The sequence below is a fragment of the Elephas maximus genome, chromosome 3, assembly GCF_024166365.1.
Source record: "Elephas maximus indicus isolate mEleMax1 chromosome 3, mEleMax1 primary haplotype, whole genome shotgun sequence".
NCBI classification, from domain to species: Eukaryota; Metazoa; Chordata; class Mammalia; order Proboscidea; family Elephantidae; genus Elephas; species Elephas maximus.
The window spans coordinates 7853377-7880954 of NC_064821.1; the positions used below are offsets into that span (position 1 = coordinate 7853377).

General features: G+C 49.8%; 1 protein-coding gene across 4 annotated transcripts; it reads right to left on the bottom strand.

The window, feature by feature from the left end:
- Positions 1-1830: 1830 nt before the first annotated feature.
- Positions 1831-20783, bottom strand: TICAM1 (TIR domain containing adaptor molecule 1). Of its 4 annotated transcripts, XM_049876478.1 has the most exons (3): positions 20671-20682; positions 6375-6589; positions 1831-4366 (listed from the first exon to the last, which is right to left on the bottom strand). In XM_049876478.1, the coding sequence occupies exon 3, from the start codon at positions 4225-4227 to the stop codon at positions 2125-2127; it is 2103 nt and encodes a 700-aa protein (XP_049732435.1). In that variant the 5' UTR covers positions 4228-4366; positions 6375-6589; positions 20671-20682; the 3' UTR covers positions 1831-2124. The 4 variants fall into 4 exon arrangements, 3 of the variants coding, with proteins under 3 accessions (XP_049732435.1, XP_049732433.1, XP_049732434.1); XM_049876476.1 differs by lacking the exon at positions 6375-6589 and having other exon boundaries at positions 20671-20783; XM_049876477.1 differs by lacking the exons at positions 6375-6589; positions 20671-20682 and adding an exon at positions 17249-20659.
- Between the last annotated feature and the right edge of the window lie 6795 nt (positions 20784-27578).

The window sequence follows — 27578 nt, forward strand, 5'->3', positions numbered from 1 at the left end:
TGTCAAATGGGTCCAAAATATAAGCTTCTCCCTCAAAGGGCCACTCAAAGGATTAAGGTGCGCTCATATTGTAAGCGGCCATTTAAGCTACTCTGCTGGTCTCACCCCGTCGGAAGCAAGGGAGAATGAAGAAAACCAAAGACACAAGGGAAAGGTGAGCCCAAAGGACTAATGGACCACATCTACCACGGCCTCCACCAGACGGAGTCCAGCACAGCTGGATGGTGCCCGGCTACCACCACTGACTGCTCTGACAGGGATCACAATAGAGGGTCCTGGACAGAGCTGGAGAAAAATGTAGAACAAAATCCTAACTCATACACACAAAAAAGACCAGACTTACTGGTCTGACAGAGACTGGTGAAACCCTGAGAGTGTGAACCCTGGACACCCTTATAGCTCAGTAAATGTCACTCCTGAGGTTCACCCTTCAGCCAAGTATTAGACAGGCCCATGAAACAAAAGGAGACTAAATGGGCATACCGGCCCAGGGGCAAGGATGAGAAGGCAGGAGGGGACAGGAAAGCTGGTAGTGGGGAGCCCAAGGTCGAGAAGGGAGAGTGTTGACATGTCATGGGGTTGGCAACCAATGTCACAAAACATGTATTAATTGTTTAATGAGAAGCTAGTTTGCTCTCTAAACCTTCATCTAAAGTACAATGAAAAAATAAAAAAAAAAAACAACAAAAAGACGTGCTTACATATTTAAAGAATCAAGAACCGGCAAATATCAAGGGCTCGATAAATGCTATAGTCACACGTGTATTCTTGACTTCGTTTTTGTTGTTGAGTGCCGTTGAGTTGATTGTGTCGCATAGAGATTCCATGTGACAGAGTAGAACCTCCCCATAGAGTTTTCTTGGCTGTAAACTTCAGGGGAGCAGATCGCTACGTCTTTCTCCCGCAGAACCACTGGGGAGGTTCGAACCGCCAAACTCTCCGTTAGCAGCTGAGCACTTAACCATTGTGCCACCAGGGATCCTTTCAATAAATGTTAACTCTGTTCTCATTCTCAAAAAGTCTGTGACCCTGGAACAGATTAATCCTTGGGACGTGCACACTTACTAAGCATTTATGCTGTACCTAGTGTTTGAGTGTTAACGGATGTGACCTGCTGATGACCCCGAAACCACGAGTACCAGTTGTTCTGAGTCGCCTCTGACTCATGGCGACCCCATGTGTGTGTCGGAGTAGAACCATGCTCTGCAGGGTTTTCAATGGCTCATTTTTCAGAAGTAGATCGCCAGGCCTTTCTTCTGAGGCACCTCTGGGAGGACTCGAACTGCCAGCCTTTGGATTAGCAGTCGAGCACTCAAGGATTCTGACACCGAAACACTGGCACATAAACCCACTTCTCAGATGAGAAAACTGAGGTTCAGAGAGGTAAAGCCACTCACCCAAGGACGCACAGTGGGATTTGAACCCAGCTTTGGTAGTGGAGCCCCAAAGTGCCTTCCTATCAAGGTCCGCACCAAAGGAAAAACGTGGTGCCCGAAACTGCCCCTCCGTCCACCTCTGATGTTAAAATCAAGGCACGTGGCCAGACAGAAGACTACACTTCCCAGCCTCCTTTGCGGCTGAGCAGCACGTCATGTGACTACTTCCTGCCCAATGGAATGAGAGCACACTCCAGTGCGCAACTTCCGGTACTTTTCTGTCAAAGGAGGCGCGCCTCTCTTCCTACTCCCTCTTTGAAAACAGCACCCACATCTTTTTTTTAACAAATAGCGGGGCAAAGGTCTCCCCAAGGACGATGTCGCCAGAGAATCATTCAATAAATATTTATTATAAAGACCATAACGATATCCCCCAGCCCACCCCCCCCCCATTTCCCAAAAGCGCGATAATTTGTAAACATCAAGTCTCATTCCGGCCTTTCTGAAGGCCATAAAGTCATCAGCTACCCTTTTGCACTACTTTCCGGCCACTGAGGGTCTCCCCGACCATGTCCTGAAAGTTGTTGATGACCCCACCTCCCACTGCCCCCCAAAGGGATGAGGGCACGGGAAAAGGGAAGGTGGCAGATGAGGGTCTCAGGTGCAGCCGAAAGCCCATGCTGGGGTCCAGGTGTGTCCATCCGTCCGTGACCCCACAGGCCCAAGGTCATCAAACCTGGTCACTCGGTCATTCTGCTTCTTGTGATTTGTCCTCAGGGGCCTGGGCCTCCCTTTGGCCCCACATATGGTTGTTGAGCCCCAGCTGGACCATCTGCGCGTGGTGGATAATGAGGGGCTGCAGCCCAGGGCTCTGAGGGGACCCAGGGGAAACTGGTAGGAAGGAGGGGGGCTGCGGGAAGGCTGGTGGAGGAGTGCTAGCCAGCCATGGAGGCAGGGGTGGCTGAGGGTAGCCTGGCCAGGTAGGCAAGGGCAGCTGAACCCCCTGGGGCACTTGCCCCGCAAAGGGCATCTGAACCCCGGGGGGCATTTGAGGCCCGAGCGACATCTGGGTTCCCAAAGCCACCTGCAGCCTCTCCATCTGCGCCTGAAAGGCCAGGTAGCTCTGCAGGTAGGCAGAGTAGGCGGTACTCATCTCGGCCGCGTGCTGTCGCTCACCCTCCAGGTGCTGGCTGTATTCCCGGACCGCCCGGACCTCCTGCTCCTTTTTCCAGGTGGCCTTGCGCTCCTGCAGTTTCTGCCTCTTGAAGGTGTTTTTCACCTTCCTTTCAAAGAGCTGGGAGTGTTCGTTCAAGCACACAAGACTGGAGAGCAGCCTGGTTGCGTCGCAGCTGAGCTCGGATGTCTCCAACGGCTGGAAGGGGATGACGGAGTCCTGCCAGCCGTGCCTCACGAAGCTGCTCATCAGGGCCTGGGTCACCTGGTGCAGGCTCAGGCGGCAGTCGAAGTTGGGAGTGAGCAGCAGAATGGTGAAGGCAGAGTGGTCGATGGCATCTTGCAGGCAGCTCAGCTCGCCGCGCCCGGGCACCCGGAAGTCCTCGCAGAAGGTGGCCCCGTCCGGGATGCCCAGCTGCTCCAGCCTCTCACGGACACGCAGAGCCACGTGCTCATCGGCCCTGGCATGGAGGACCACAAAGTTATAGAACTTTTGCTCGGAGGACTCCAACTCGGGGGGCGCGGGGCCTGAGGACGAGGCCGGGGGAGCCGCACACGCCGGTGATGCAGAAGCAGAGTGTGAGGGAGAGGACGTTTGGGGGGCTGAGGGAGGAGGCGGGCTCTGCTTAGTTTTCTGGGAGGCAGTGTCTTCTACAGAAAGTGGGACTGATGTCCCGTTCTTGGTAGGGTTGTCCGGGGGGTCTAGGACAGGTGAGGGGAGAGACTGGGGGGTTGAGGGGAGAGACTGGGGGGCCACAGACACCTCAGTACACTCCTCTGGATAGTGGGCTCTGGATTCCAGCGGTGTTGAGGGGTTGGGAAGGCCAGCAGGGCTTGGATCTGGGGCCACCACAGGCAGCTGGGGGGCTGGACTGTGTGGGGGCTCCTGAGGGGGGTCAGTCTCCATGGAGGGGGGCCAGTTCACCTGCTCCGGCTCCTGGCAGCCCATGGGGGTAGGCTCGGGCCTAAGGCTGTCCCGGGGCTCATCACAGAGCTTGCTGGGCCTGGGGGGGCTGTGGGGCTGGGTGAGGAAAAGCATGGTGGGTGACTGGCTGATCTCCAGGTTGCTGGCCAGAGAGGCTGGGCTGTCCGTGGACTTCAGGGAACACGCCTGGCTCCAGCCTGAGGGATTCCTGATGGGCTGAGGTACGCTCCTTATCTCTGAGCGCAATGCCGAGGATGGTGGGAGGCCGCCCAGATGGGAGTGCAGGGGCTGGAAGCCACCCGGGTTGCTGACGTCCCACCCGCACCGGTCACGGGCCTCTGCCTGGAGCTCTGGCAGCCGGGGGTCGTCCATGGAGCTGAGGGCCTGGAGGGCAGCTCGGTAGGCGGCCTCCCGCAGTGACGCCGGGCACAGCTTCTCCTCAGCCAGCAAGTGGTACACACAGGCAACTGTCCAGGACATGTCCTTTGGCTCCTCTAGGGCCTCAGTGATGTCCATGCTGGCCCACCGGCGGGCCACAAACTGGGCTGCTGCATCTGTCCTCAGCATCTCCAGGGAGAGTCGGGCCTCAGTGTCCTGGCCCAACGCCAGGAGCACCATGGCACGCAGTAGGCTGGCCCCCTGGCAGCTCAGATGCAGTGTCTTTAGTTTGTGCTTCAGATGCAAGAGCTTGTCCTGGCCCGCCCCACGGAGAATGTCAAATGCTCCAGGGAGCGAGGGTTCTGTGTCGGCCATGCGCGCGGCTGGATGTGGCCTCCGGGGGCAGGAGAATCGCTGAGTGGCCCAGGCATGTTATGCGCCGCCTAACTCCTGCAGGCCGGACGTCCCCTATCCATTCACTGCACTGAGTGCCGTGGGGGCTCTCAGAGCAGACCTGGGCGAGGAGGGGACACAGTTACCACCAGAAAGGAGGCAGCCCGCCCGCCTTCCTCCAAATGGCACCACATCCTATCAGGGTGACCTTGGCCAATACACGTCACCTCCCCCGACCTCGGTGTCCTCCTCTGCAGAATGACACCAGCTAACATTTACCTTGGACCCATAAGCAACATCATGATAAATGGAGAAAAGATTGAAGTTGTCAAGGGTTTCATTTTTCTTGGATTCACAATCAACACTTACGGAAAGCAGCAGTCAAGAAATCAAAAGACACACCGCACTGGGCAAATCTGCTGCAAAAGATCACTTTAAAGTGTTAAAAAGCAAAGATGTCACCCTGAGGACTAAGGTGCGCCTGACTCAAGCCATGGTGTTTTCAATTGCCTCAAATGCATGCGAAAGCTGCACAATGGACAAGAAAGACCAAAGAAGAGTTGATGCCTTTGAATTATGGTGTTGCCGAAGAATATCGAATATATACCATGGACTGCCAGAAGAACGAACAAATCTGTCTTTGAAGAAGTACAACCAGAATGGTCCTTAGAAGCAAGGATGGAGAGATTACGTCTCACGTACTTTGGACATGTTATCAGCAGGGATCAGTTCCTAGAGGAGATCATGCTTGGTAAAGTAGGGGGTCAGCAAAAAGAGGAAGACCCTCAATGACATAGACTGACACAGTGGCTGCAACAATGGGCTCAAGGATAGCAATGATTGTGAGGATGGTGCAGGACCGGGCAGTGTTTTTTTCTGTTGTACATGCGGTCGCTGTGAGTCGGAATCAACGCGACAGTACCTAACAACAACAACAACAACAACAACATTTACCTGGAAGCCCCTGGGAGGCACAAAGGAGTAAGTGCTCGACTACGAGCTGAAAGGTTGGTGGTACAAACCCACCCAGAGATGCTTCAGAAGACAGGCCTGGTGATCTACTTCCAAAAGGTCACAGCCATTGAAAACCCTATAAGGCAGTCCTACTCGGCACACACAGGGTCGCCATGAGTTGGAATTGACAACTAACAATAGCAATATTACCCCTGCCATCTGTCAGTCTGTCGTTCTGCAGTGGCTTGCATGTTGCTGTGATACTGGGAGCTACGCTTTGGTTATTTCAAACAGCAGCAGGGTCACCCGTGGTGGACAGGTTCCAGCAGAGATTCCAGACTAAGACAGACTAGGAAGAAGGGCCTGGCGAGCTACTTCCGAAAACCAGCCAATGAAAACCCTATGGAACACAACAAAATACTATGCGATACAGTCGTGGAAGATGAGCCCCTTAGGTTCGAAGGCACTCAAAATACACAGTGGTCACAACAGGGGACTCAAGCAGGCCCAGGACCAGGCAGCATTTTGTTCTGTTGTACATGGCGTCACCGTGAGTCAGAACCGACTCAATAGTGACTAACAACATTTACCTGGTACTTACAAAGAGCCAAGCTCTCTCTATTTTAGCTCATTCAACCCTCGCAACTCCAAAGGGTAGACACCATTATTATCCTCATTTACCGATGGAGAAACTGAGGCACAGAGAGGTCAATTCACTTGCCCAAAGTCACACAGCAAGCGAGGGATAGAGCTGGGATTCGAACCCAGGCAGCCACACTCCAGAGGTGATGTGCCTAACCACAAGACTGTGCTGCCTCTTAGGGTAACAGCAGCCACTTTATGGGTTTGTTGCAGGGAAATGGGTTGTGTTAATATACGGAAAGTGCTGAGCCTGATGACAAGAAACCAACAGATGCTCAATACACGTTTGTTAGGGTATTAGTCAGCCTGTAAGATGGCCCCCAGTAACCCCCACACCCTGGTAGGACAAAGCTTCATCCACAATGGCTTTTACGTAAATAAGCAAAGGGCCCATTTAACGAGCCCATTTGTGCTCTTAGATATCTTTCCCAAACGTGAGTTCATTTAATCCTCACAAAGACCCTGTGGGGTGACAGTGCTAACCCCATTTTACAGATCAGAAAACTGACGCCCGGGAAGATGAAATGCCTCACCCTGGGACAGTGGTTCTCAACCAGGGCTGATTCTGCCTCCCGGGGACATTTGGTGATGTCTGGAGGCATTTGTGGTAGTCATGACTGGGGTCCTACTGGCATCGAGTGGGTGGAGACCAGGGATGCTGCTTAACACCCTATAGTGCACCAGATGGCGGCCCGCACGCAGAGAAGAATCTAGCTCCGAATGTCCACAGTGTTGAGGTTGAGAAACCCTGCATTAGATTATTTAGAAAAAATAGAGTTCAATCCCTACTTCACACCATACAGCAGAATGAATTTCCCATGGGTTAGACAGTGTAAACCGGGGTGATCCTCTAGTTTCTGTGCCACGTCCTAGGATGGCAGAAGGTCAGATGATTATGGGATGCAGAGTCTCTTGGGGGGTCAGTGGAATCCCCTAACCCAGGAGTCCTCACCTGGGGACAGTTCCGCCCCCCAAGGACACTTGGCAATATCTGGAGACATTTGTGGTTGTCAGACGGCGGGGGCGGGGGTGCTACTAGCATCAAGTGGGTGGAGACCAGGTATGCTGCCCAACACCCTATAGTGCCCAGGACTGCCCCCACTCCAGAGAAGAATCCACCCCCATGTCAACAGTGCTGAGGGAGAGAGACCCTGGTCTAGACCAAGAACTGACTCTGTGACCAACCCCCTTTGCTGATAAACGACAGGCCTTGTTACATAAGTGATACAGGATTTTAAACAGATTCCTTCTGAGCAGGTCCACTGGGGCTCCAGGACCACAGTCAGTGGTGCCAGGAAGGTCAGAGTGCAGGGAAGAACAGAGAGAGTATGGCAGGGTGCCAGAGGCAGGGGCAGAAGCAGGAGGGAGACATGACTGACCCTAGGCTGGGTGTGGGGAAGAGAGAACGGGGAGCTGAGATGGGGAGCGTAGCCAGAGTGGCTGTCTGGGTGTTTCGAAAACTGGAAGTGGCTTGACATGTTGAAATACTAACATGAGGCAAGATGGCAGGGGAGTAGAAAGAGAGAAGTTGAACTGACGGAGGGAGGGGGAAATCAATAAAGTAATAACAGCAGTTATTTACTGGGCAGTTGTCAAAGTGTGGCCATTTTCAAAAAGTTAAATATAGAGTTACCACTGTTGTTGCTGTTGGGTGCCATGGAGTCAATTTTGACTCGTGGCAACCCCATGTGACAGAGTAGAACTGGCCTATAGGGCTTTCTAGGCTGTGATCTTTATGGGAGCAGATGGCCAGGTCTTTCTCCCCCGGAGCCACTGGGTGGGTTCAAACCACCAAACTTTCGGTTAGCGGTCAAGCGCCTAACCATTGTGCCACCAGGGCTCCTGAGAGTTATCATATGACCCAGCATTTGTGCTCCTAGGTATAAACCCAAGAGATGTGAAAACAAGTGTTGAAACGAATACTTGTAGATCAGCGCTGTCAGCAGTACCGTTCACAGCAGCCAAGAAGTGGCAACAGCCCGTGTCCATCAACAGAGGAGTGGATAAACACAATGTGGTCCTTCCACACAATGGTGTATTATTTATTTGGCTATAAAAATGAATGATGTTCCAATACACGCTACAACATGGATGAACCTTGAAAACATGATGCTCAGTGAAAGAAGTCTGTCATGAAAGGACAAATATGATTCCATTGATATGAACTGTCGAGAACAGGCAAATCCACAGAGAAAGGAAGTAGGTCAGGATTGCTGGGGGAGGAGGAGTGATGGCTAATGGGTTCTGGGTTTCTTTTCGGGGTGAAGAAAAATGTCCTAGAACTAGATAGCAGTCATGGCTGCACAATCTTGCGAATATACTAAAAACCACTGAATCGTATTCTTCGAAATGGTGAATTTTATGATATATGAATTACATCTCAAATACAAAAAAAATACTGAACTACATGAAATGATCTCCTGTAACCTCTTCAAAGGAACCCTGGTGGCACAACGGTTAAGCACTCGGCTCCTAACTGAAAAGTTGGTACTTCGAACCCACCCAGCGCCTCCACGGAAGAATGACTTGGCAGTCTGCTCCTGTAAAGATTAAACCCGTCGCCGTTGAGTCAATGCTGACTCAGAATGACCCATAAGGATTACAGCCTAGGAAACATTACTGGGCAGTTCTGCTCTGTCATATGGGGTCACTCTAAGTCAGAACTGACTCAACAGCACCCAACAACAATTCCTACACCAGACAGCGTTATAACTGACATTTTACGGATGAGGAAACTGAGGTTCAGAGAGGGGATGTCACTTGCTCAAAGTCACAGAGCCTGGGGACACGGACCCAGACTGTCTGGAAAGTCTACAAGCTATTTCTGCAACTGCTGGGGCTCTGGCAGATTGTGGCTTGGCCAGGCAGAGTACATGGACAGGAAGGTGACGGGGTGAGGGAGCTGGGGTGAGAGGGTACAGGGGAAAGGAGTCTCAGCCAGGGAAAGTAGACCAGAAACAGCAGAGCCTGGAGGTTCCACACGAACTCCCAGAGACTGGGATAGACTCTTCTGGGTAATGCCCCAACACCTGTCCTACCTTCCTCCCGGTTAATGAAGCCCCTGATTCTTACTGGTCACATGGCTTCCCGAGATACAAACTACAATTCCCAGCCTCCCTTGCTGCTACAGAGCCCTGGTGGTACAGTGGTTAAGAACTCAGCTGCTAACCAAAAGGTCGGCAGTTTGAATCCACCAGCTGCTTCTTAGAAACCCTTTGGGGCAGTTCTACTCTGTCCTATAGGGTTGCTATAGGGTCACTATGAGTCACAATCGACTCAACGGCAACAGGTCTACAGGTCTTGCTGCTACAGTGACTAAGTTCTGGTCAACGGGGTGCAAGCAGAATTCTGTGTGCAATTTCCCTTAGAGGGAGAGGTTATGCCCCTTTTCCATTCTCCTTCTGGCTGGGATATGAATATTATGGCTAGAGCTCTGGCTGCCAAGAAGGCCTCAGTGAGAAGGAGACATTTAAGCAAGACATAACAGTGGTGAAAGAATGACCCATGGGGACACCTGAGGGAAGAGTGTTCCAGGCAGAGGGAACAGCCCATGCAAAGGGCCTGGGGCAGGATGGTGCCTGGTGAAGTCGGAGGAACAGCGATGCCCGTGTGGCTGGAGCAGAGCGAGTGAGGGGGAGAGAGGAGAAAAGGAGGGCAAGGAGGGAATGGGGCAGGTCACACAGGGCCCTGTGGGCCAGGGGGAGGACTTGGACTTTAAACTGAGGGAGGAGAGCCCTAGAGGGCTGTGAGCAGAGGAGGGAGGGGCCCTGACTCACGTGCTCACGGGCGCCCTCTAGCTGCTGCAGGAGGGCAGACTGTTGGTGGGTGACGGCAGGAGTAGGGGACCAGGGCAGAGGTGACTGCACTGGTCCAGGTGGGCTGTAATAGGGCTGGATGAGGACACACTACACCCCCCGGTCATTGGAACCTGAACAACCAGAGTCACCCGTCTAACTGCACTGGCCGTGACTCACTGTCATCCATTGAGGGAAAACAGAGGAGCCAAGTCTGCTCAGGTTTCAAGAGAAGCCAGGAATCTGGATTTTTGGGAGTCTCCTAAGTTTTCCAAGTTGGCAATCGATTCAGTATTTTTAAGACACTTTGTGAGCAGGGGAAAAAAAATCACACTTGTAAGCCAAAGTGCAATCCCTGGAGTAAAAACCCTAAACACGTGTGTTAAATAATAAATACAGGTAGGTTCCTGACTTACGAAAGGGTTCCGTTCTGATGACTACGCCGTCATAAGTCGGTTCTGACGTAAGTCGAATACCTCATTGTTTTTCTTTTTTAAGTTTTCATCATTATTGCCTTTTATTAGTAATATCTTTATAAATCTGATCTTTGTCTTTGGGGGTTGGAAACACTATATGTGAGAATGGTAACATCAGCGAATTACGCTGCAACATTGTGTGTTGTACATACAACTAACTATAAAAACCCAAAACAAACCCTACCGCAGTCAAGTTGATTCCAACTCATAGTGACTCTATAGGACAGAGTAGAACCGCCCCATAGGGTTCCTAAGGCTGTGACCTTTACGGAAGCAGACTACCACACCGTTCTGTCTCGGAGCAACTGGCAGGTTCGAACAGCTGACCTTTCGGTTAGCAGCCAAGTGGTTTAACCACTGCGCCACCAGGGCTCCGTCGCTAACAATAAGGTGGACAAAACAAAAAATGGACGGTCGTAAGTGCGGTTCGTCGTAACTCAAATAAGTTGTAAGTCGGGGACTACCTGTAAATGAAAACAGCTAGAGGGAGAGAGACCCACATAGCTTTCATTCATTCATTCATTCAAGAACATATTGGGGACTCAGTGGAGACAAAACAAGAACAGATCCTTCTGTCCTGGAGCTCACAGTCTAGTGGGTAAAAATAACTGACCGTAATTGAGGACCTACTATGTACCATACCGGTCTCCTCATTCCTCAAACTCACCAGGCACAGTCCTGCCTCAGGGCCTTTGCATGGATTGTTCCCTCTGCCTGAAAACTGTTCCCTGGGGCATGTCCATGGCACACTCCCTACCCTCCTTTAAGGTTTTTGTCAAGCCTGCCCTATCACACTATGCACAGTTGCCCATGACAGGGGCCACAGAGTACGGCCCATGAGCCAAATCTGGCCCACTGCCTGTTCTTTTAAATAAAGTTTTATTGGCACATGGCCACATCATTTGTGACATATCACCTATGGCTGCTTTTATTCGATGGTGGCAGAAATAGAGTGATCAAGAGGCAGAGGAAGGAAGGTTGTGACAGAGACCTTCTGGCTTGCAAAGCTGAAAATGTTTATAGTCTGGCCCTTTACAGAAAGTTTGCAGACCCCTGGACTATGAAATAGGCATATTATTTTTTCCAATATACAGAAGGGCAAAAATGGTTAAGATCCCACAGCTAGTGACTGGCAGAATGGCGATTTGGGGCCAAAGCCCGTGTTTGTAACCACGACACCAGCTGCCTCACTCTAGCCCCACGTAGTTGTTACGGGCGGACACTCACTGTCAAGACCATCACTGTCCAATAGAACTTTCTGTGATGATAGGCGTGTTCTAAAACCGCACGGCCAACGCTATAGCCACCGGTCACATGTGCCTACTGCTACGAAGGAGAAACTGAATACTTTATTTTATCCAATTTTTAATTAGCCAAAATTTAAATTAAAAAGTGGAAGCTGTGTAAATTTTTTTCTTTTTCCTGTTGGATACAACTTTGTTTTGGTAGGGTTATATTTCACTTTGTTGCTGTTGTTGTTCACTGCCGGTCGAAACAGCCTGACTCATGGCGACCCCGCGCATGAGGGAACAAAAAGCTGCGTGGCCCTGCACCATCCCTCGATCAGCCGCGGGTCAGAGCATTGTGATCCAGAGGATTTCTACTGGCTGATTTTTGGAAGGAGATAGCCAGGCCTTTCTTCCTAGTCTGTCTTAATCTGGAAGCTCCCCTGAAACCTGTTCAGCATCACAGCAATGTGTAAACCTCCACTGACGGATGGGTGGTGGCTCCGTCTGAGGTGCACTGGCTGGGAATCGAACCCGGGTCTCCCACACAGAAGGCGAGAATTCTACCCATTTCACTTTCACTGTTGAAAATTTAGCATCAGAACTGAGATGTGCTGTGAGTGTAAAATACACACCCTATTTTAAAAAATTAGTATGAAAAAAGGTATGTAGAATGCCTCTTTAAATTTTTTTTGTATCAGTTATGTGTTGGATATAATGAAAATTCCACGGAGTATGGCTCTACTGTGAAACACGTGCAGTCACCATGAGTCGGAATCAACTTTATGGCAATGGATTATAATGGGTTAAATACATTTATTATTAAAATCGATTTCCCATTTCTTTTTCCTGTTGTTCAGGTAGCTGTAGAATATTTTAAATGACTCATGTGCCTTACATTCTGTTTCTATTGAACTGTGCAGTTTAGACATTCCCACAACAATCTGGTAATGCTAGAGTTATTGCCACTTTAGACATGAGGAAACAGAGGCACAGAGAGGTTGGGTAAGTAGGCCAGGGTCACACAGCCCAAAAGGGCACAGCTGGATTGGAACCCAGGCTGCCTGGCTCCAGAACCCACTGAGCTTGTAGTCTCCAAGTGTCCTGCGAGGTATCAGCTTATGCGGATCTGGCTACCTGGCCTGAGAAACTAATTATCTAGTTTTCATTAAACTAACCCTCATGAAATGAGTGTGTGGCCTGTGAGGGCTCCTGTGGAGAAATAGAGGGTGAAAGACACTGCCCGTAATATAAGTAAAGCGAGTACAGTCAAGTCATGTAATGGGATAAAAACGATGATGATCTTATGTTCAGATGGGACCACAAGTCGGGCCAAAACTTTTTGAAATGATCAAGAATGACTACTCGAAATATGGCGCTGTATCACCCTTGGTGGCAGTGACCCTCAGACCAACTGTTCCTCCCACCTCCTGATGGCTCCTGGGAATGGCTGCTTATATAACTTACAAAGGAAAAAAAGTGATACGTGTTGGTATGCACCCATCAATTTCTTTACTGATAAAAGGGCACAGCTGATAAAGCATGAAGAAAGACAGTGGGTACCTTCGAGGGTAGAACCTGGGAGGGGACTGGGTATCACATTCTATTTCACTCTGTGTTCACTTTGTTAAAAAGTCATCGAGTTCAGCACTTAGGATTTGTGTCCCCTGATGGAGGTTGTTAGAGATGAATTGTGTCCCCCCAAAATCAGTGCTGTAAATCCTAACCCCCTAGAGATGTGCGAAGGAGCCCTGGTGGTGCAATGGTTAAGCACTGGGCTGCGAAATGAAAGGTCAGTGGTTCGAACCCACTCAGCGGCTCCGAGGGAGAAAGACCACACAATCCGCTCACATAAAGATTACAGTCTCAGAAATCCTATGGGGCAGTTCTACTCCGTCATATAGGATCACTGTGCGTTGGAATACAAGGAGCCCCGGTGGCACAGTGGTTAAGTGCTCGGCTGCTAACTGAAAGGCTGGCAGTTCCAACCCACCAGCCGCTCCACAGGAGAAAGATGTGGCAGCTGCTTCCATAAAGATTTATAGCCTTAGATACATACGTTGCACAGGGGAAGGAGGGCGTATAGGAGTATGCCCACACAAGTGTATAGTTTCAGCCGTGACTATTTTTACATACCTATTTGTTTTTTTATTTGTATGTACAGAAACCCCACTGGTGTAGTGGTTAAGAGTTTGGCTGCTAACCAAAAGGTCAGCAGTTTGAATCCACCAGGCACTCCTCGGAAACCCTATAGGGCAGTTCTACTCTGTCCTGTGGGGTTTCTATGTGTCAGAATCGATTTGATGGCCGTGGGTTTGTTTTTTGGTTATTGGCATGTACAGCATGTATATTCATACACATAATAGACCACAAAGGGGGCACAGTCTAGAAGCCTCCCAGACAAATTCAAACACCCTGAGGGTCCCAGTTACTGGCGCTGAGGGCTGGGGACCATGGTCTTGAGGGACATCTAGGTCAATTGGCATAACATAGTTCATAAACAAAATGTTCTACATCCTACCTTGATGAATAGGGTCTGGGATCTTAAAAGTTTGCCAACAGCCATTAAGATATATCTATTGATCCCATCCCATCCAGAGCAAAGGGGAATGAAGAAAACCAAAGACAAAGGGAAAAGAATAGTCCAGGAGACTAATGGACCACGTGAACCACAGCCTCCACCAGCCTGAGCCCGGAAGAACTAGATGGTGCCCGGCTGCCACCACCGACCACCCTGACAGGGATCACAATAGAGGGTCCTGGACAGAGTGGGAGAAAAAGGTAAGACAAAGTTCAAATTCACAAAAAAAGTCTGAACTTACTGGTCTGACAGAGACTGGGAGAACCTCTGAGACTATGGCCTCAGGACACCCTGCTAGCTCAGAACTAAAGCCACTCCCAAAGTTCACCTTTCAGCTAAAGATTAAAATCAAACCACAGGCTTATAAAACAAACAACAGCAAATATGACAAATGTGCTTCTTAGGTCAATCAAGTGGTTGAGACCAAATGGGCAACACCTGCCCAAAGGCAAAGAGGAGGAAGGGACAGGAAAACTGGCCTAATGGACACTGAGAACCAGGGGTGGAAAGGGGGAGAGTGCTGACCCATTGTGGGGACTGTAACCAATGTCGCCAAGTAATTTGTGTGTAAATATCTGGATGAGAAACTAAATGTCGCCAAGTAATTTGTGTGTAAATATCTGGATGAGAAACTAATTTGCTCTGTAAACTTTCACCTAAGGCACAATTAAAAAAAAAAAAAATTACAGCTTTGGAAACCGTATGGGGCAACTCTGCTCTGTCCTACAAGGTCGCTATGAGTCGGAATCGACTCAGAGGCAATGGGTTTGGTTTTTGGTGTGAGTCAGAACTGACTAGAAGGCACACAGCAATAACACCACATCTGTTGATGTAATACCATTTGGGAATAGGGTTTGTTTGTTATGTTCATGAGGCCACAGCAACATAGCCGGGTGTCTTAAACCACTCACTTTTGAGATAGGAAAGGAGCAGGTTAGGCACAGAAGATGGCAGACACAGGGGAAGACGGGCATTATCTGTAGACGACAGAGGGCGACCAGTCGACACACCCAGGAACTCCAAGGATGGCTGGCAAGACAGGCTGAGACAAGGGCCTTCCCCCAGAGCCCACAGAGAGAGAAAGCCTTCCCCTAGAGCTGGTGCCCTGAATTCGGACTTCTGGCCTCCTCATCTGTGAGAGAATAAACTTCTGTTGGCTAAAGCCAACCACTTGTGGTATTTCCATTATTAGCAACACTAAGAAACAAAGACACAGGTTATATACCAATAAAATGTTAAAAAAAAAAAAAAAAACAGTTCAGACATTCCCAAAGGCAGCAATGTGGAAATTAACTTATTTTGAATTACCGCCCACACTGAACAAAGGAGATTCTGCGTAAAGCTCCAACGTTCAGGACTCTGTTGAAAAATCAACTGTTGTGCCAGGCTGCGACCACATTCCCGCAGGGCGACGACTGGCAAGAGCCGCTGCCCTCTTGTGAGGACCCATCGCTGCCCCGTCCACACGGTGCCACTTAGCTGGTGTCCCTTGAGTCCCTTCCAGGCGGAAGGGAGAAGCAGCTTGGAGCATGCATGCCCTTGGGAGCCAGCTAGCTGGGGTTCACATCTCATCTCTAGGCTTTGACCTCAGACAAGCCCTGAGCCCACTGGTGCCTCAGCTTCTTTGTCTGTAAAATGGGTATGATCACAAGCCCAACCTCCTAGAGTTGTTGTGGGGTTAAATGAGTTAATACCTAGAGAACTGTGCCTGGTATACCATGGGTGCTCAATGAGCACTAGTGAGCATGCTCCCTGTAGGGACTGCCGCTGGAGATCACTGCAGTTAGGGCCCGGGGATTTCTGTGGAAAACTATGCCAGAGCAGACCAAACAGAATCAGCAAGGCAGGACTGCCCCTGCCTGCATTCCTGGAAATTTACAAAGTCAAATGGCCTTCCTTCACCTTCTCTCCGGCCACCAGCCTGAACGCAACCCTGACACAGTGGTTGCACTGGCTTTGTCCCCCATACACAGTCCATTAGCACGTCCCCTGTCCACTGAATCTGCCCTGCCCAGCTACTACCCCAACCTTCCGGAAACCCTGCTTTCCCTCCTGCGCCACCTTCTATGGAATCCGGGACAGAGACTACGCCACACCCTAGAGAGTAGGAGGCAGGTGGGGAGGAAACACCCACGGGGTGCGGTTCCCAGCTCTTCCACCTGTCACCTGTGCAGCCCCTTCCTCAGGCTCAGTTTCCTTGTTTGTAAAACCAGCATGAAAACGCACCTGTCCGTCGTCGGGAGCGAGGGAGAATGAAGGAAACCAAAGACACAAGGGAAAGATGAGTCCAGAGGACTAACAGACCACAACTACCACAGCCACCACCAGGCTGAGTCCAGCACAGCTAGATGGTGCCCGGCTACCACCACCGACTGCTCTGACAGGGATCACAATAGAGGGTCCTGGACAGAGGTGGAGAAAAACGTACAACAAAATTCTAACTCACAAAAAAAGACCAGACTTACTGGCCTGACAGAGACTGGGGAAACCCTGAGAGTATGGCCCCTGGACACCCTTATAGCTCAGTAATGAAGTCACTTCTGAGAGTTACCCTTCAGCCAAAGATTAGACAGGCCCATAAAACAAAACGAGACTAAAGGGTCACACGAGCCCAGGGGCAAGGACTAGAAGGCAGGAGAGGACAGGAAAGCTGGTAATAGCGAGCCCAAGGTTGAGAAGCGAGAGTGTTGACATGCCATGGGAGTGGTAACCAATGTCATAAAACAATATGTGTACTAACTGTTCAATGAGAAGTTAGTTTGTTCTGTAAACCTTCATCTAAAGGACAATAATAAAAACAGTAACAATTAAAAAAAAAAATGGTACTTGTGATGAGCGTGAGATGGCTGTGAAGGTTCAGGGCGAAAATCAGGTTAAAGAGCTCAGACTATGCCCCAGCACGTAGCAAGAGCTCAAAAGAATAATCGTAATACTGTAACTGTCCTTGTTGTTAGTTGCATTTGAGTCAATTCTGAGTCGTGGCGACCCCACGCGTGTCAGAGTAGTGCTCCAGAGGGTTTTCAAGGCTGAGACCTTCTGGAAGCAGATCGCCAGGGCTTTCTTCCGAGGCACCTCTGGGAGAGTTTGAACCACTAACCTTTCAGTTAGTAGTCGGGCACTTAACTGTTCACACCACCCAGGGACTCTTAATTATAATAGCAGCTTAACAATAAATATTGGCAGAACTTATTTTTTCTCCTCCCCTTTTACAAAAATTTTAAGCTACCTCTGGAGATACCTATTTTCTTCTTTCTTATTCTATTCCCCTCCCCACTCTACACTCTCCAACACTCTCTTCATATATTGAGCAAATATTTACCGAGCACCTACTGTGTGCCAAGGACTGTTCTAGATGTTGGTACAGACCAAGACCGGCTCACGGTTGATTTGGGAGAGACCTATGATAAACAAGAAAATAACTCAAGGTAATTTTTGAAAACAGGAAGTGCAGTGAGGGAAACAAGCCCAGGAGAGGTGGCAAAGGTGAAAGGGGAAAGGGCTACGGAGAATTGGGGCTCAAGGGAGGTCTCTGGGAGGAGGCAACATTTGAGTTAGAGACCAGACGGAGGTGAGAGAGGAGTCATATGGGCATCTAGGGAAAGAGTGTAAAAGACAGAAGGAACAGCAAAGGCCCTGGGGCAGGACTGGGCCTGGAGAGTTGGAGGAACATAAAGAGGCCTGTGTGGCTGGAGCGGAGTGAGCAAGGGGGAGAGAGGAGGGGAGGGCAGGGAAGGGACAGGGCAGGTCGTGCAGGCTTTGTGGGCCCCAGGGAGGGCTTGGGCTTTTACCCAAGGGAGGTGGGAGCCCTGGAGGGCTGTGGGCAGAGGAGGGATGGGCCCTGACTCAGGTGCTCACAGGCGCCCTCTGGCTGTTGAGGGGAGGATAGACTGTGGGGGCAAGAGCAGGAGCGAAAACCAGGGTGGAGGTGACTGCACTGGTCCAGGTGGGTGGGTGATCATAGGGTTGGACCCAGGGTGGCTGTCATGAGGCAGTAGGAGAGGGACCGGATTTGGGGGTAATCTGGAGACAGGGCTGGCAGGATCTGCTGGTTGTCAACTGGAACGGGAGCAGGAGGATGCAAGGATGCCTGGATTTTGGGCCCGAGGTAGGAGGATTTGGAGGAGGGGTTGGGGTCAGGAGGGAGAAGTCGAGAGTTGTTTTTGGCATGATTCATTTTATTGAGTTCTTGTCACCTCACTGCCCTCACCGCCACCTGCTCTCCCCCTCACTCACTCTGTTCCAGCTACACTGTTCCTTAACCCCCCTTGGCACAGTCCTGCCTCAGGGCCTTGGCACATGCTGTTCCTTCTGTCTGTTCCACTCTTTCCCTTAAATCCCCAGATGGCTGGCTCCCTGGCCTCCTTCAGGTCTCAGCCCATATATCACCTGCTTAAAATCACAGGTCACTCCCCCACACTGCTTGCTTTTTTTTTTTTTTCTCCTCTCAATTTCTTACCATCTGACACACTCTACCCTGCTGCCATAGAGTCAATTCCAACTCACGATGAACCCACGTGTTACAGAGTAGAACTGAGCTCCATAAGGTTTTCTTGGCTGTAATCTTTATGGGAGCAGATCGCCAGGTCTTTCTGAAGTAGAGCCTCTGAGTGGGTTCGAACTGACAACCTGCCAGGTTCAAAGGACGCGCTACTCTCCTGGCCCTTGTTTCTTAGCAGTATGAGGTCCCCCTGTGTTTCTGTGGAAACGCTGGTGGCGTAGTGGTTAAGAGGTACGGTTGCTAACCAAAAGTTCGAATCTACCAGGCACTCCTTGGAAACCCTATAGGGCAGTTCTACTCTGTCCAATAGGGTCGCTAAGAGTTGGAATAGAATAGTGCTTAACCGTTATGCCATCAGGACTCCTTCCATAAAGATTAAAAAGATTAGCGCCAAGGAAACTCTACGGGGTCACCACGAGTCAGGGACACGAGTCAAGGACACGAGTCAGGGACACGAGTCAAGGACATCTAACAACAACAATAACCACCTAGGATTATCACTTGCTTTGCCCAGTGCCTGACACACAGTAGGTGCTCAATAAACGCACATGAATAAATGCATTAATAAACGCCTCTTCACTCCTCATGGAGCCCTGGTGGTGCAGGGGACCCCGGGCCCAGGGGATGCACTATTCTCCGGCTCTTGTTTCTTGGTGGTATGAGGTTCCCCTGTGTCTCTGGGGAAACCCTGATGGCATAGTGGTGAGGAGTTACAGCTGCTAACCAAAAGGTCGGCACCTCGAATCCACCCTATGGGGCAGTTCTACGCTGTCCTAGAGGGTCGCTAGGAGTCAGAATCGACTCAACGGCAACAGGTTTGCTTTTCATACCTTGTCTTCCATGCCTCCTTGCAGCATTTATTAAGTCAAAATGTGCGCAGGAGCCCCTACTATCCGCCAGCCCTGCTGGGCACAGATAAGACTTATTAGTCAATTGGGGAGGAAGGAATCCGAAGCAGAAAACTCTTGTTGAGCGCTTACTGTGCGCCAGACACTGTTCTGCCCTTTCATTGATTTACTCAGCCAATAAGTATTTAGTAAGAACCCATTGCGTGTGGGGCATTGGAGATACAGCCAGGAACAAGACAGATAACCTTGCTCTTGGTGGTGTTCACACAGGTACGCAACATAAATAAGTAAACTCCGTAGAGCCCTGGTAGCACAGTGGTTTAAGAGCTTGGCTGCTAACCAAAATGTCAGCAGTCAAGGCCACCAACCGCTCTTTGGAAACTCTATAGAGCAGTTCTACTCAGTCCTATAGGATTGCTGAGTTGGAATCGACTCTAACACAATGGGTTTTTGGTTTTCCACAGGTGAGAAGACAGAGGTAAATTAGGTGTCCTAGGTCACACAGGTGGAAAGTAGAGGCGCAGGGATTTAACCCAGGCTGCCTAGCTCCAGGGCCCTCTCAGAGCCCCCGTCCTCCACCATGCCTGGGTCACACAGCTGTGCTCCCCAAAACCCCTGCCTGGGCCACAAAGACAGGGAAGAAATGCAGGTCGTGGGATGATCGCCATGGGTTGAGGCCACCCTGGCTCCTATTGGTGCTGGGGGGAGTGTACCCAGATATGTACCTCAATGGGGAGGGCTGGGAGTGGGGGGTGGAGACCTGGGCTTAGGGGGAGGGTCCGAGGAGAGATTTCCGGAGCCTCAGGAAATGTGGGATTTCGGAAGCCCCAAGAAAAACCGGGTTTTGGAACTCCCAGGGAAAGTAGGGTTTCGAGAGCCCCAGGAAAAGTGGGGTTTCAGGAGTCCCAGGGGCTGGGCGGGGAGAGGAGCAGGTTGGCACGCATGGACTGTGGCCTAGAAAGCCCCCAAATCAGCAGAAGAGTGGGAGGCCTTCGGGGAGAAATTTAGGACCACTGCGGAAGAATCCGAGGAGTCCGGCGGGATTTCGGGTGTTAGGAAAGAATCCGGGGAGTTGGGATGGAATCCGAGAAGTTGAGGAGGAATCTGGAGTTCTGGGAAGAAATCCAGGGAGCTGTTGTGAAATCTGGGGGGATGGGGAGGAATTCGGGGGATCAGGGGGGAATCTAGGGTGCAGAAGAGGTACATCGGCGGTGTTGGAGGGAATCCGAGGCCCTGGGGAGGGAGCTGGCGCGCTGAAGGCGGCTCCGCACACCAGGCGGCGGGGACTCGAGGAGTTCGGGGCTGGCGAAGAGCCGCGGGCGCGGGCGACCGGCAACCTGCAGGCACACGAGGCCGCCCCCGGCCAGCCGTCCCCGGGAGGCCGCCCCCCGCCCATGCCCACCTACCCGGCGTCCCCGGGCGTCGGCCGCACCGCTCGGGTCCTGGGTCCCGGCCTCTGGGCGCGAGGCCTGGCGGCGGGCTGGAGGTGCTGGTGCGCGGACGGCCCCTGCGGCGCCTCCTCGCGCCTCCTCCCCTTCCGGGGCCCGGCGGGGCAGGAAGCCGGAGAGGTGATGTCACACTTTCAGGGCGCTGCCTACCGGGCCGGGAAACCCCCCGAGACGCCCCGTAGCCATTCCCTCCGCAGCTCCGCCTGCTGCCACTTTCAGCAAGTTTGTGCGTCTGCGGTGCGCGGGACGCCGCACGGGACAAGAGAGACAGGACCTCTGTCCTCAGGGAGCCCATCGGCCAGTGGGGGCACAGACAAGAAGGTCACCCCAATTTAAAAATGATTTTTGTTATTAGTGGCCGTAGAGTCGATTCCGACTCACGGCGACCTCAGGTGTGCAGAGTACAGCTGTGCTGCACAGGGTTTGCAATCGCTGAATTTTTGGAAGCAGATCGCCAGGCCTGTCTACCGAGGTGCCTCTAGGTGGGTTCAAACTGCCAAATTTTCCGCTGGTAGTAGTAGCCCATTGCTTAACTTTTTGCGACCCCCCCCCCCCAAAAAAAACCAAACCCACTGCCTTCGAGTTGATTCCAACTTATAGCGACCCTGTAAGACAGAACTGCCCCATAGATTTTCCAAGGAGCACCTGGCGGATTCGAACTGCTGATCTCTTGGTTAGCAGCGGTAGCACTTAACCGCTAGGCCACCAGGGTTTCCTTTTGTGACCCACCCAAACCACCACTGCCGTTTGGGACCCAGGGACTCCCAATTAAACCATCTCAATTAGCGATAAGTGCTTTCAAAGAAATAAAATGGGGGGACAGGGTAAGGAAGGTGGGTGGCTTCCCTGGACTGGGGAATCAAATCTTGGCCGCCCTGGAGGGCTTTTGGGGGGGACCAGGTGATTGGAACGGGGCTAGCAGAAGGGTATATTTTGAACCTTCCTTTGAGTGACTGGCAAACAGGACGTTTTGAAATTCACAGGGGTCCTAACCTTTTGGGGACTGCGGACCCAGAGCCAACATATCCATCAGTACAGCAGATACGGGGCCCACGATTTTTTTGGAGCCATGAAAATATGTTTAAACACTTTTTTTAAATCACCATTTCAGTATGAATTTGAATATTTTTTAGTAGGTTTATTGCTATTTCATGGCTTTTAAGCTGCTTTTGCCCATTTATTCTGTGAGAGCATCTGTATTTTTCCTACTGAAATTAAAAAAATTTTTTTCTATATTAGGGATTTTTAAAAAATCTCACCACTCAAGGCAAATTTTTTAATCCCAGCAATAAACCAGTACCAGTTACCACTCAGTTGACTCCAACTCACATACGTATTTCAACAAAATGTGCAGCCTTTGGGAAGCAATTTGTTTATTCATAATTAAAATTACAGTGTCTGAAAAAAAAGTGTTTTTATTTATTTTAAGATCAGAAAGAAAAAAAATCCCCATAATCCACCCTGAGTTATATGTGCTTTTGTACTGAGGCAGTCGTAGAATATAATTTTTAGTATTTTTTTATGGAGGATTCAGTTCAGGAAGGCTAAAGTGCCTGAGACTGACAAAAGTCCTAATGCCTTGGACTGGGCCCCTTTGGGAAACTGGGAGCCCTTCTCCGAATACCATTTGCAGATACATTAATAAAAAAAAAAAAAAAAAGTTGGACGCATAACATTATGCATATGTCAAAACCCATAGGACTGTCCCAGGCAGACCTGGAGAAAAATGTAGAACAAAATTCTAACTCACAAAAAAAGGTCCAACAGAGACTGGAGACACACGGAGAGTATGGCCCCCGGACACCCTTATAGCTCAGTAATGAAGTCACTCCTGAGAGTCACCCTTCAGCCAAAGATTAGACAGGCCCATGAAACAAAACGAGACTAAAGGGGCACACCAGCCCAGGGACAAGGACAAGCAGGCAGGAACGGACAGGAAAGCTGGTAATGGAGAACCCAAGGTTGAGAAGGGGAGGGTGTTGACATGTCGTGGCGTTGACAACCAATGTCACAAAACAACGTGTGTATTAGTTGTTTAATGAGAAACTGATTTGCTCTGTAAACCTTCATCTAAAGTAGAAAACAAAAAAATGTAGGACTCTAGGACACAAAGAATGAATGCTGATGTGAACTATGGGCTTTAGTTAATAATAAGCTATCAGTATTGGTTCTTCTAACCAAGCGGTCAACAATTACTTGAAAACAAAGATGAGAACGTCCCGGGGAAAAATCCAAACTCATTGGTGTTGAGTCAATTCTGACTCATAGTGACTGTCTTAGTTATCTATTAATGCTATGACAGAAATACCACAAGTGGATGGCTTTAACAAACAGAAATTTAGTCTTTCGCAGTCTAGGAGGCTGGAAGTCTGAATTCAGGGTGCCAGCTTCAGGGGAAGGCTTTCTCTCTCTGTTGGTTCTGGGGGAAGGTCCTTGGCATCAATCTTCCCCCGGTCTAGCAGATTCTCAGTGTAGGGACCCCGAGTCCCAAGGACACGCGCTGCTCCCGGTGCTTCTTTCTTGGTGGTATGAGGGCCCCCATCTGTCTACTCACTTCTGTCTTTTGAATCTCAAAAAAGAGTGACTGTAGATTGTGTCCTGCCTCATTAACATAACTTCCTCTATTCCTGCCTCATTAACATCATAGAGGTTAGGATTTACAACACACAGGATAATTACATCAGATCACAAAATGGTGGACAACGACACAATACTTGGAATCATGGCCCAGCCAAGTTGACACATATTTTTGGAGGATACAATTCAATCCATAACATTCCACCTTTTGGCCATCGAAATCCATGTCCTTGCCACATGTAAAACGTATTCACCGCATCATATCATCCCAAATCAACTCCAAGTGCAAATTCCATCCTGGGGCAAAATTCCTCTTCATCTGTGAAATCTAGAACACAAGTTATCTGCTTCCAAAGTGCACTGGTGGAGCAGGCACAAGATAGACATTTCCTTTACAAAAAGGAGAAATCGGAGGGAAAGAAGGGATGACTGGCACCAAGCAAGTCAGCAGAACACATTACATTAGCTCTCAAGTCTTGAAAATAATCCTCTGTTCTCCGAGATCATTTAGGCAATTGCCCTCCATAATCCGGGTGCTGGTCACATTCTCCGGATTCTGGGTGAAGGCCCCTTGGCCCTGGGCTTCAGCTCCACCTTCCAGGCCCACTGAAATGGCAACTCTGCTTGCTTGGATTTGGGCACCCCATTCTCCTTGTCCATCTGAGTGGTGATACCACCCCTCAACCCCAGCAGGCCCCATTCTTCTGCCTCTTGGGCATGGCAGCCCCTGCCCTCAGCTTTGCTCATTGGGTCTGGCCTCATCCCACTGGCAGTGTTGAAAGGCAGCCCCATACTCTGGAACCAAGTTGGGGGATATCTGATTCTTTGAAACCTAGGAGGCCTTGGCCCCACCCTTAGAAACCCCAGAGACCTGTTGAGACCACAGAGGTTGTGGCCTTGCCCTTTCAGACTGAGGCAGCTCTGCTTTCTGCATTCCTTGTCTCTTCAACTTCTGCTTCCTAGTTCCTTGGCCTCTCAGCTCCTCAGCCCCTTGGGCCAGCTAGGTGTCTGCCCTGCTCAGGCAGGTGTTCCAAAGCTCTTTAGCTCTGCTGATAAGCACGTGGAGGCACTCCACTCTGCCAGTAAGCCTCAGCCAGAAGGCACTCAGCTCTCTTGCTCCATGAGTTGGCAAATCTAGCCCCACCAATAAGTGCCCAGAGGCACCTCACTCCGCCAGGAAGCCTGCTGCACAAAGGCACTCAGCTCTCTCACTCCATGGGTTGGCTCCCGTGCTGTCTCACACTGGTCTCCTGGCTCTGCTGCTGCTGCTTCTCTGCCACTACTTTTCATCGTCTGTGCTGTCTCAGCTGTTACAGCTCCTCACTGTCTTCTGAGCCCTCACCAGAATTGTCTGATGTCCGTAATTTCACCAACAGTCTCTTCAAGGCAATCTAGGCTTTTACTATTAAGTACTTTAAAACTCTTCCAGTCTCAACTCATTCACAGTTTCAAAACCACTTCCACATTTTAGGTGTCTATTAAAGCAGCACCCCACTCTTGGTACCAAATGTCTGAGGTTGGATTCTCTAGAGAAGCAAAACCGGTGAAACGTAGAGAGAGAGAGAGAGAGAGGCAGACAGACAGAGACTGATCTCAAGGAAATGATTTACACAGTTGTAGAGGCTGACAAGTCCAAATCCATGGGTCAGGCATCAGGTGTTGGGCTGGGGTTTCTCCTGACTCAGGTAGCTGCAGGGGCTGAGGATCCCAAGATCCACAAGTCAGATGGTAGGCTGCTGGCTCACAGCTGTGAAGGCCGAAGAATCTAAGATCAGTAGGTAAGACAGCAGGCTGCTGGCACAAGTCCCAAGAACTGGGGGTCAGGTGCTAATGAGCCGAATTCAGGATCGGATCAGGCAAAAGCCTATGAGCCTTGCCAGAAAGTCCACCTATATTGGATGCAGGCCACACCCCAAAGGAAACTCCCTTTCAACTGATTGACTACTCACAGTGTATCCCATCATGGCGGTGACTGCCAAACTAGATAACCGCCAAAACACTGAGAATCATGGCCCAGCCAAGTTGACATACAACCTTAATGATCACGGTGACCCTGTAAGACAGAGTAGAATGGCTCTATAGGATTTCCTAGGCTGTAATCTTGATGGAAGCCACATCTTTCTCCCACTGAGTAGCTGGTGGGTTCACACCACCAACCTTTCAGTTAACAGCCAAGTGCTTAACAACTGTACCACCAGGGCTCCTTGCAAGAGGGCAGGGAAGCTAGATTAATAGAAATGAAACAACCAGATTGGAAATAATGAGAATGTTCACACATTATGAAGAATGTAACCAATGTCACTGAACAACTTGTGCAGAAATTATTGAATGGGGACTGTCTTAGTTATCTAGTACTGCTATAACAGAAATACCACAAGTGGATCACTTTAACAAAGAGAAATTTATTCTCTCACAGTCCAGGAGGCTAGAAGTCTGAATTCAGGGTGCCAGCTTCGGGGGAAGGCTTTCTCTCTCTGCCAGCTCTGGGAAAAGGTCCTTGTCATCAATCTTCCTCTGGTCCAGGAACTTCCCAGCACAAGGACCCTGGGTCCAAAGGAAACGCTATTCTCCTGGCTCTTGTTTCTTGGTGGTATGAGGTCACCATGTCTCTCTGCTCGCTTTTCTTTTTTATATCTCCAAAGAGATTGATTTAAGACACAATTTAACCTTGTAGATTGAGTCCTGCCTCATCAACATTATCTGCCTCTAATCCCACCTCATTAACATCATAGCGGTAGGATTTACAACACATAGGAAAATGGCAGCAGGTAACAAAATGGTGGACCATCACACAATACTGGGAATCACGGACTAGCCAAGTTGACACCCATTTTGGGCGACACAGTTCAATCCATGACAGGGACCTAAATGGCTGTATAAACCTTCAGGGAAAACACAATAAAATATTATCAAATACATATATATATGTATTAGTTCACCCATTGTAAGCAATGTACCCCATCAACGCAAGATGTTAACAGCGGGAGAAAGTGTGTGCAGGAGGAAGAGGGGGTATATGGGACCTCTCTGTACTTTCTGCACAGTTTTTCTGTAAACCTGAAACTACTCTAAGAATTTGTTAGTTGCTGCCAAGTCAGTTCTGACTCATGGTGAACCCACGTCCAACAGAAGGAAACATTGCCCTGTGCTATGTTATCTTCATGATCTTCAGCATGCTTCATTCCATCATGGCGGCCACTGTGTATTTTCAGTGCCTTCCAACCTAAGGGGGTCATTTTCCAGCACTATACTGGGCACTATTCTGTTGTGATTCACGGGGTTTTCATTGTTTAATTTTTGGAAGTAGATTGCCAGGCCTTTCTACTAGTCTGTCTTAGTCTGGAAGCTCTACTGAAACCTGTCCACCATGGGTGACCCTGTTAGGGTTGGAAATACTGGCGTTTCCAGCATCTAGCACGACAGAAACCACCACAGTATGACAAACTCTAAGTGGTGGTGGCTCTAAGAAATAAATTTGTCTTACTTATCTAGTGCTGCTTCAACAGAAATACCACAAGTGGACGGCTTTAACAAACAGAAGTTTATTTTCTCACACTCTAGTGGGCTAGAAGTCCAAATTCAGGGCGTCCGCTTCAGGGCAAGGTTTTCTCTGTCAGCTCTGGAGGAAGGTTCTTGTCGTCAATCTTCCCCTGGACTAGGAGCTTCTCCGCACAGGAACCCTGGGTCCAAAGGACACGCTCTGCTCCCGGCACTGCTTTCTTAGTGGCATGAGGGCCCCACTCTCTGCCTTGCTTCCCTTTCCTTTTATCTCTTGTAAGATAAAAGATGGTGCAGGCCACACTCCAGGGAACCTCCCTTTACATTGGATCAGGGATGTGACCTTAGTAAGGGTGTTATAATCTCATCCTAATCCTCTTTAACATAAAATTATAATCATAAAATGGAGGACAACCACACAATACTGGGAATCACGGCCTAACCAAGTTGACACATATTTTGGGGGGACATAATCTAATCCATGACAAAAGTCTATCCCAAAAATACCATTAAGAAAATATACAAGGTTATAAGGAAATCAAGGAACCCTTGGCAATCTTCCTGGGAAAAATTAGCCAGTGAAAATCCCATGAATCACAATGGTCCGATCCCGTTGGCCATAGGCTCACCATGAACCTGGGCCAACTCAACAGCAGCTAATAGCAACACAAGGAAATCCATTATGTTGAAATACATTTACTAAGGTATATATTTTTAAAAACATTGTGGTACAAATTACTGGGACTGAGGGCTGGGGACCACAATCTCTGGGAACGTCTAGGTCAGTTGGC

Bases quoted from the DNA above. Each gene is read 5' to 3' on its own strand.
- TICAM1 (XM_049876476.1), bottom strand. From the start codon at position 4,227: ATGGCCGACACAGAACCCTCGCTCCCTGGAGCATTTGACATTCTCCGT.